This window comes from Eschrichtius robustus, chromosome 13 (assembly GCF_028021215.1).
Source record: "Eschrichtius robustus isolate mEscRob2 chromosome 13, mEscRob2.pri, whole genome shotgun sequence".
NCBI lineage: Eukaryota > Metazoa > Chordata > Mammalia > Artiodactyla > Eschrichtiidae > Eschrichtius > Eschrichtius robustus.
In genome coordinates, this window is record NC_090836.1 from 89,515,571 (window position 1) to 89,525,575 (window position 10,005).

Here is a 10,005-nt window from a genome sequence, read left to right on the forward strand (position 1 = left end):
TGTGTCCGCCCCCTACAAAAAAGATTTTGCCCTGGGGAGTTTGGGTCAGGAAAAAATGGTGGAAGTAATAGCAAACATTTTAACGAGACCCTGGTATGTGTCAGGTATTTAATATATGTTACCTCATTTTGATTGCCCAATGACTCCCAAGAGACAGACATTAATAAGCCATTTTACAGATGGCTTTACAGATGAAGAAATTAAAACAGAGAGGTTAAGATACAGCCTGGGGCTTCCCTGGTGGTGCAGTGGTTAAGAATCCGCCTGCCAGTGCAGGGGACACGGGTTCCATCCCTGGTCCGGGAGGATCCCACATGCCGCGGAGCAACTAAGCCCGTGCACCACAACTACTGAGCCCACGCGCCACAACTGCTGAAGCCCGCGCGCCTGGAGCCCATGCTCTGCAGTGGGAGGGGCCGCCGCAGTGAGGGGCCTGCGTGCCGTGGCAAGGAGTGACCCCTGCGAGGACCCAACACAGCCAAAAATAAAATAAAATAAGTGAATAAAAAGAAAGAAAGAAAGACAATGCATGGTATTAAAAAAAAAAAAAAAAAAAGACACAGTCTGGAGTTAAATCACTACTCAGTGGCAGCTCTGAGATTCTAATCTAGTTATTACCCCAGTGCCATTGTTTTTCTATAACACCAGCTGTTCGATCTTGAGCTCAGCCTCATCAATTAAAATCTGAATAATAATAGTACCTATCTCATAAGGTTGTTAGGAGGATTTAGTGGGATAAAGCATGTAATGTATTAGTGCAGTGCGTGGCAATAACAAAGGCTCAATAAATGTCAACTAGTATCATTATTATACCACAAGTAATACCCAGGTAAATAAAAATGATGATAATGGATCTTTCCTACTTGGAGTGTACCATGAGGCAGGCACTGTATTGAGCCTTTTTCACCGATTAAAAAGAATGTATCAAATCCTTATCATATGTCTTTAAGCCTTACCGTGATCCATTTTACAAATGAGAAAACATAGGGCTCAGGGAAGTTAAGTAACCTGTCCACGGACAGGGCTAATAAGGGGCAGAGGAAGGATTCAAACTCAGATCTATTTCACTTCAGCAGATGTGCTTCTATGGCTTTCCTATGTTGATGGTTCCCCCCCGCACCCTTCTTTTTTAAAAGGAAAATTTGGCGATAGTTTGACAGGTCAATTATGGGAAATAGTTCCATCAGACTTCCTAAGGGAATATCATGGTGGTCCTGACATGGGAAACAGCACCATTCATTAAAGGGTTAGGCTGATGACCAGAGAACATACTTTAAGGCACTCTCAGTGCCTTGTTATATTGGTGAGAAAGAAGAAGGGGGCATAAAATGACCCACAGCATTTCTAAATCCGGGTGATAAGTGCTGTTATCTTGGGGTTCTCTAGAGATAACTTTCTGCATTAGAAGAGCCTTTTGCAGGGAACAGAGCTTTTGTTTCTTAAACTATCAAATATTGCATTCCCAGGCTATCCACATCCTGGTGAAATTCTTCGGGAAGCAAGTTAATATGGACTCTGATTATGCTCCAACGATTTAAAGAAAAATACACACAGTCTTCTCTGGAAAACTTAAAGGCACAGGGCTAGGAGTCTGTGCTGATCCGAAGCCCTTTTGTGAAGCAGATGCTACTTTAATAGAACCAACTGAGCAGGATGTAAAATAAGGCCAAAGCTGTCCACATTAGCAATTGTGAGAACTGGCAGTTTTCCCAATGAGAACTGGAGAGGAGAAAGGACCTTCCCACAAAAGAATAAAACAAAATAAATTTTTCTGAGACACTGAGATTCCTAACTCTTAATGGACCATTTGGCACATGGTTCCCCAAATCGTGCCTGATGGTGTGCAAGATCTGTTCACCAAGCATGTTTTGAGCATTTGCCAAGATCTGGGCACAGTACATGGTGGGGCTGCAATCAGTGGCCTGGCAAAGAGGATTTTATTTGGCCCACAGAGCATCTGCAGAAGAACTGTGATAAGATTTTTAGGAGGTTTCACATTAGCAGGCTGAATTTCTGACTTCTCTTTAAAAATCAGGAGGTTTGTCAATCATGGTCGGCATTCCCATGTGGGAACGGTCGGCTGGAGATGAGCAGGGACTGCCCCCTTTAACTCTGAACGTGGTCTTTCACTCCTTCCAGCCCAAATGCTACATTTGTCTTACCTGTTTGGCCTCGGGGGAGGGGGGGTTTGTTTGGGATCCCTAAGCTAAAGGCACAAGAGTAGTGCCTACCCTAGTTTGGTTGAGTGCCTTTTCATATTTTATCGTCCACTTGTATTTCCCTTCCGTTATTATCCTTTACCTAAAGGCAAGTTTAATCATCTGTCCCACTAATCTATGGACTCCTTGAAAGCAAGGACTATTTATCTCTTGTTTATTGTTTTATCCTTTTTGGCTGTGAGACTCTAAAAAAATTATGTAACTTTTCTGGGTCTCAGTTTCCTGATTCGTAGAACGGGCATTATAATAGTACCCACTTCACTGAGATGTTATGAAGACTAAATGAGTATATGTAAAGCATTTATAACAGTGCCTGGTGCATACAAAGTCCTATATCCATGATACCTATTATTATTATTATTATTTCTTCAGTATTTAGATGAAGTGCTCAGTACATAATACACAATTTAATATGGTTTGAAGTTGAATCTGAAGGCCCTAAATCAAATTAGATGCCAAAGCAGAGGGTCAGGCAATAAGGAAACAAGTTAAGGACCTGGTTGCTAGAACTAGGGTATAAAGCCAGTACTTGGTTTCACGAAGCAGGGAAAGGTCCAGCCTCTTGAATTGGATCATAAAGTAACCCTAAGTCCTGGAACCAGGCTATGAATCCAGAGCATCAGCCAGGCTTGTCCCAGACACTGGCAGAGGAAATAACAGCTAAATAACAGAGTGCCAAATAAATATGAGGGCTAAATAGCTCCCACCATCAGGAGAAATTAAGAAGCAGTGAGCCAGGCAAGACTGGAAGTGAACGATAATAACTAATTGACAAAGGGTCTTATTGCTATATATAGTTGCACTAGTTAATAAGATCCAGTCATATCATTAAGCTGAGATCATTAAATATTTCTAAGTCCATTTCTTTAAGACAGAGAATGGAAAAATTAATTATATCAGGAAGTGTTATGAACTAATTTCCTCCTTGGATTTTGTTAAGTTCGGAGAGATTTTTTTTTCATTCCTCCTTCATTCTGCTTTAATACCAAACTCAAAAGCGCTGTGTGATTTAAAAAAATTTTTTTCATACGAAGGTACAATTTACACACCATACAATGAACACACCATTTTCAATGTAAAATTCTTTGAGTTTGGACAAACACACAGTCATGTAACCACTGTTACAATCAAGATAAAGAACAGTTCCATCATCCCCCCAAATTCCCTCCCGTCCCTTTGCTGTCAATTCCTCCCCCTATCTCCAGCCCCTGATAACCACTGGCCTTTTTTTCCATCACTATAGGTTTACTCTTTCTAAAGTGTCAGACAAATGGACTCATATACATATGCAGCCCTTTGAGTCTGTCTTCTTACACTTAGCATACATATTTGAGTTTCATCCATGTTGTTGTATATATCAGTAGTCCATTCCTTTTTTTTTTTTTTCTGAGTTAAGATTCCACTATATGGATGGATATACCACAGTTTGCTTATCCTGCCACCAGCTGAAAGACATTTAAGTTGGTGACTATGAATAATCCCTTTGTAAACATCCGTAAATAGGCATTTGTGTGAACATAAGTTTTCATTTCTCTTGGGTAAATACCTATGAGGGCAACTGCTGGGTCATTTGATGGGTTTATGTTTAATTTTATTAAAAAAAAAGTCGGTTTTCCAAAGCAGCTGTACCATTTTACGCTCCCACCAGCCATGTCTGATTTTGAACAATTCTTATAGGAACACGGGCCAAAGGATGAATCTCCATTTTCTATGGAGTAAAATATCCCAAATTCTTCACTTATTATTCCATGTCTTCCTTTGACCATTGAAGAACCTGCCTTCTTCCCAGCCATATGGCACTGCTCTCCCACATGTATTCCTAGAGATAGACTCAGGTCCCTGACCCCTGACCCATACCTGGTGCTTCCCCACAAGGGTGTTTTTGTTTATGCCATTTGCCACCTGGGATGTTCATCTTTTATTACTGAAATCTTATGTAACCCCACTATTGGCATTTTTTCATCCTTCAGGAACCCCTTCTGCTCTCCAAAAAAAGACAATTAAATGAAAGGTGTTGACAGAGGAGGCCAATAAAACAGGCATGCACAAGCCCCTTGTTCTCTGTGCCATCCAACCCAGATTCCCGTGTGCCACGTGGCAGGAGAAAGCTAAGGAGGAGTCGAGAGCTCTGCATAGGACAGCAAGCAAAATATCTGCCAGAGCAAGTTTCTTTTTGCTTATTTAAAAAAAGGTGAATACTCCCAAAATAACTAGAACTGACTGCATGGGATAAAGTGAATTCTCATTACTTGTGGCTGTCTGGGGGACAAAACCTTTTCCATTTATGCAACTTTGGGCCAGTTCTTGATGCTACTCAAGACTTCTCTCTGCTCCGAGTTTTTTACATCTGGATATGTACACATGCGCATATGACTTTGGCAGAGAAGAGGAATCAAAAAGCAAATTCTTTTATAACACAGCAAACATGCACTTCCTATAAGAGAGATGATGTACATGGGGTGGACTTTTTCTTCCCTAAACAGCTTGGAGTCTGCCTAGATGCAGGGAGGCATCTCTCCCCAGGTCCCTGAAGTGCTGAAGGCAGCGCCCCATGCAACGTGTCCTCCTTCATTCCATTTCTGGAGAAGCTGATGCAATTCCAAGGCGCGGGGCTGGGCCAGGGCTAGGTTTTTGCACCATAGTTTACTAATGTTCCAGGGTGGCTGCTTCTGCAGAGCCTGGTGATCCTAGAACTCTGGCCGCCTGCAGCTCAGGAATAATGAGCTTGCGGTCAACGGCTCGGAGTGCCATTCTCTGAATGGGCCCTGCATGCCAGTCGGGAGCGCTCACACCTCTCAGGCCGCGGAGGAGGACCCGGTTGACTTGATACCACTCTCCTCCAGGAGGTGGTCTCGGTCCTGTACCTCGGCTCCATCTCGTAACCAGGCAGAGATCTCACAATTGAAATGAAAACGGAAAGGGAACCGACTCTGTCCCTTTTGCCGAGTGACTGTTTCCACCCTGTCAATCCCAGCCAGACATCCTCAGCCCCGTCCCGGTAGAAGACAATGGCTCGCTCGACAAGCCCCATTCAGGACCCTCCCCGGACCCTTCTCTTAACTCTCCCGGTTTTAAAAACGTCGTCCTGGCCTTTAGCAAAGTAAACACAGCTGCCCTCCCTCAGCCCCGCCGCCCGGCCCGCCCTCTCCGGATCTGGAAAGCAGCCCCCGGGTGAGAGCCGGGACGCTCGCCGGGGCCGGACTCACCTGGCCGGTGGAGAAGCGCCGGAGCGCCCGGTTGCCCTGCCACAACATGCTGGAAAGGAGCGCTCGTGCGGGCGGCGCGGGAGGCAAGCGGGAGGCAGGCGAGGGCGGCTCAGCCTAGGCGCGGCCTGCAGCCTCGGAGTCCCGGGCGAGTCCCGGGACCCAGCTCGCGGCCCCGCCCCCTCATCTGTCAGGGCTCCCGCGGCCAATCGCGAGCGACTGGGCGGGGCGTGCTCCAGTCTCCCGGAGCCGCGCTGGTGCCCAGCCCGAGCGACAGCTTCTGGCGGCTGCCTCGGTGCAGTCTCACTAGCTGTGGGATCTTCTCCCAGTTACTCACACCCTCTGACGTACATAAGGATCTGCCTTAAAGGTCAGTCTGACACCCCAGGTCATGTCCTTAACATACTCCTGAGAAGACAGCAGGCAAGTGCGTGGAGCCACGAAAGATAAACGACTGAGGGCACCTTCGCGACGTAAGGATCCTGATTCCTATCTCGTAGTCTGATAAGAAGATTTAATGAGAGGTTGTGTATAAAGCACCTGGCAAAGGGCTTGGCACAGAGTTGGTCCCGATAGATGATAGACAAATAGATGGGTAGATAGATGATAGACACCCGACAGCCTTTTCCCTCACCTCTCTGAAGAAACGCTCAAGACGTGCTTTAGCTGAGCACTTGTCTCAAACAGAACTCCTTAGCCTGGCATTCAAGGCCGTCTGTAGTTTGGCACTTACTCTTATTTCTCGCTGCTCTTTTGCACATGTAATTCAGTGTGACCATAGTACTTGCCTATTCCTTCCTGGACAACGTTTCCCAGGAAAGCTTGCCACCTGTCACTTGTCACCATCTAGGCATGACCAAATTCCTTCTCTTCTTAAAGGCATAGCTCAAATGCTGCCTCCTACAGGTATTTTTCCTGATTCTTTCCTCCCTAAGCTCCTTACTTCCTCAAAGTAATCTTTCACTCCTCTGAACTGGGAAGGATTTTTGTCTCTGCAGCTCTTATGAAGCCACAGTCTGTTACTACTATTTATGTAGCAGTCATCTTCTCTACTGGAAGCTCTTTGCAGGCTGACTCCATGCCTTATTTATCAAGATTTACAGTATTTAGCACTAAGCAGAGCTTAGAAAACACTTGTTGAGAGGGTAAGAAGGAAAGAAAAAGAACCACTCTTTAAAAAAATTTTTTAAATTGAAGTATAGTTGATTTACAATGTTGTGTTAATTTCTTCTGTGCAGCAAAGTGACTCAGTTATACTCAGTTACATATATATATATTCATTCTAGAAAAAGAACCATTCTTAAAGCCTGGAGAATTGCAGCAAACATCCAGGGTTTTGCTTTAGGAACTGCCTCTTGACAATTCACCCCATTTCTCTGACTGCATTTTTGTGACTTCTTGCTTCTCTTAAACTTCCAAATATTGATATTCATTTTATTTGTTCTAAACCAGGGAGGGTGGGCAAGGAGTGTGGTTTTTCCTGAGTGAAGATTCCATAGTTATATACTCCAACTCCCAACTTAAAAAAATGAGCTTATGTTTGCCCAAATATAAGAAAATATGCATGATGTCTAAGATTTTCTTCTTTAAGAACCAAAAATGTAGTCCTCTTGATAATTGGAGGTTAGGCCAGATACAACTAGAGAGTTTGACAAACAAAAATTTGCCTGCCAACCTAGACTTCTCTTGCCAGCAAAATGGAGATGAAATAAAGTAAACTTCAGAAACAAAAACTTGAGAGACTTTGTCATCAGCAGACATACAATAAAGGGAATATTAAAGTATCCTTCAAGCAGGAGGAAAATTACCTACTTGGAAGCCCGGAAATGCAGGAAGGAATAAAGACCAACAAAAAAGGCAAATATGTGAGTGAATTTAAGTAAACATTGACCATATAAACAATAATAATAATAAAATCTTGTAGATATATATATATCCACAAGATATATATATATATTTACATGAAAATATACAAACAACAATAAAAAATTGTCGGATAGGGACTTCCCTGGTGGCCCAGTGGCTAAGGCTCAGCGCTCCCAATGCAGGGGACCCAAGTTCAATCCCTGGTCAGGGAACTAGATCCCACATGCTGCAACTAAGAGTTCATGTGCCACAAGTAAAGATCCCACACGCTGCACCAAAGATACCGGCGCAGCCAAATAAATAAATAAATATTTTAAAAAAGTGTTGGATAAGTTGGGAGGGCTGGGAGGAATGGAATATTCTTTAGGCAGAAATATAATAACCCTAGATGGAAGCTCAGAAATGAAGGAATGAAGAGCTTTAGAGAGGGTAAATACAAGGACAAATTTTAATATTGTCTAAAATGATTCTAATAATGTTCTGTGGAGTTCAAAAATATGTATAATTAAAATACATGACAACAATAGCATATGATTTTCAGGGAGAAAAGGTTAAGTTAAAGGTTCTAAGCTTGCAGCATTGTCTTGGAAATAATAAAAGTACTAATTTATGTTAGACTTAATAAGTTAAGGATGCATATTCTAATCTCTAGTACAACCACTAAAAGGATAGTAATACAATGTATAACTACCAAGTTAATAGAATGTAAAATTATTAAGACAATAAAATGATAAAAAAATCAATCCAAAAGAAGGCAAGAAAGGAGAGAAAAAGGAACATGGAAGAGGCGTGAAAAATAGAAGGAAATTAGTAAGATGTTAGATTTAAGCCAGTAATTACGGTAAATGAAAATGGACTAAATGTTTTAACGAAAAGACAAAGATCATCAGGTTGGTTAAAAAATAAAACTCTGATGAGAGGGACTCATAAAATATAAAGATTCCGAAAGCACTCATAAAATATAAAGATTCCAATTTTTTAAAAAAACACTCAAACACTAGCCAAAAGAAAATGTTAATCTGACAGGAAGATAAAAATTCTAAGTTTGTATACACTTAATAACACAGCCTCAAATTTTATAAAGGGAAAATTACAGAACTTCAAGGAAAAATAGACAAACCTGTAACCATACTTGAAGATTTTTTAAACATTGTAATAATTTTTTATTGAACTATAGTTGATTTACAATGTTATGTTAATTTCTGCTGTATAGCAAAGTGATTCAGTTTTATATATATATATTCTTTTTAAAATTTTCTTTTCCATTATGGTTTATCACAGAATATTGAATATAGTTTCCTATGCTATACAGTAGGACCTTGTTGTTTATCCATTCTCTATGTAATAGTTTGGATCTGCTAACCCCAAACTCCCACTCCGTCCCTCTCCCACCTCCCCCCACCCCCATGGCAACCACAAGTCTGTTCTCTACGTCTGTGAGTCTGTTTCTGTTTCATAAAAGTTCATTTGTGTCATACTTTAGATTCCACATATAAGTGGTATCATATGGTATTTGTCTTTCTCTTTCTGACTTACTTCATACTTGAAGATTTTTAACATACTTCTCTTAATAACTGATAGAAGCAGGCAAAATATTAGCAATGATACAGAATATTTAAATGAGATGATTAATGCATTTGGCCTAATTAAAACATTTAGAAGCACCCAACTACCAAATACACATTCTTTTTATTTATTTATTTATTTATTTATTTATTTAACTTTTATTTGCATTTATTTTTTGCGGCATTTATTCTCGGGCCATAAGTTTTTGTTTCTTCTGGGATATCTTTTTCTTCTGTGCAACCTCCTCTTCTGGTTTAGGAACAATCTCTTCTTTTTCAGTAAGGATCATCTCAATGTGGCAGGGAGAGCTCATGCATGGGTTGATCCAACCATGAGCTCTGTTAAGTCCTGTGCCGCATCTTGGGGGCTTTGTTCACCTGAATGTGCTCAATGACCAGAGAATCTACATCTAAGCCCTTAAGTTCAGCATCACTCTCTGCATTTTTGAGCATGTGCAGTAAAAATTCAGCACTTTTTTTGGGCCACCGACCTGAGTCCAGCTCCACTGTTTGGCCTGGGCACACCTACCAACTCCACCATTGTAACAACGGAATAGCACACATTGCTTCTTTAAAGTGACATCCTTCAGATACTTGGTGGCTTTTCGGATATGCATACCCTTACTGGCCTGGGCAGTTTCACGAGTGTTCTGAAAGTGAACACGAAGATTTGAATCTCTTGACTTGTATGAGTTTGTGGGGTTTTCTGGGTCAAGTGAATAGCAAACCATTTTTTAGAGGTCACCGCGAGACACTGGACCTCCAGAGTCGGCACCGACCACAGCCTGCCTGTACCCCTGCCAGCCCCATTCCCAACCATCGAGCCCCTCTGCGGCCCGCAGAGGCCTGAGAGCACGGGGCGCCAAGCCAGGGACTCCGACACATCCCCCCACACAGAACTCTGCTCCGGAGGGTCTCGAAATCAGCACCGCCAAGGCCAGGACGGCAGCAATAACCAGAGGATTCACCACTCGAGAGAGATGCCTCACATTCTTTTTTAATACATACAAAGCATTTTCAAAAATTCACCATATGCTAGCCTATAAAGAATGTAAATCATAGAGTTTGACTCTGGCTATAGTGGAATGGAGCTAGAAATCAATAACAAGAAGATAATTTCTGTAATCGCCACTTCCTTGGAAATTATGAAAT

The 10,005-nt window shown here is 42.1% G+C and overlaps 1 protein-coding gene and 1 pseudogene across 2 annotated transcripts in view; both read right to left on the reverse strand.

The window, feature by feature from the left end:
* ALDH1L2 (aldehyde dehydrogenase 1 family member L2) overlaps positions 1–5,597 on the reverse strand; it is a 59,528-nt gene extending 53,931 nt beyond the window's left edge. For both annotated transcript variants that reach the window (XM_068560304.1, XM_068560305.1), the window contains exon 1: positions 5,426–5,597. In XM_068560304.1, coding sequence (XP_068416405.1) covers positions 5,426–5,473 — 48 coding nt within the window. In that variant the 5' untranslated portion in view covers positions 5,474–5,597. The remainder of the gene's footprint in view (positions 1–5,425) is intronic.
* A 3,441-nt stretch (positions 5,598–9,038) lies between these two features.
* Positions 9,039–9,584, reverse strand: LOC137775429 (large ribosomal subunit protein uL22-like; annotated as a pseudogene).
* Between the last annotated feature and the right edge of the window lie 421 nt (positions 9,585–10,005).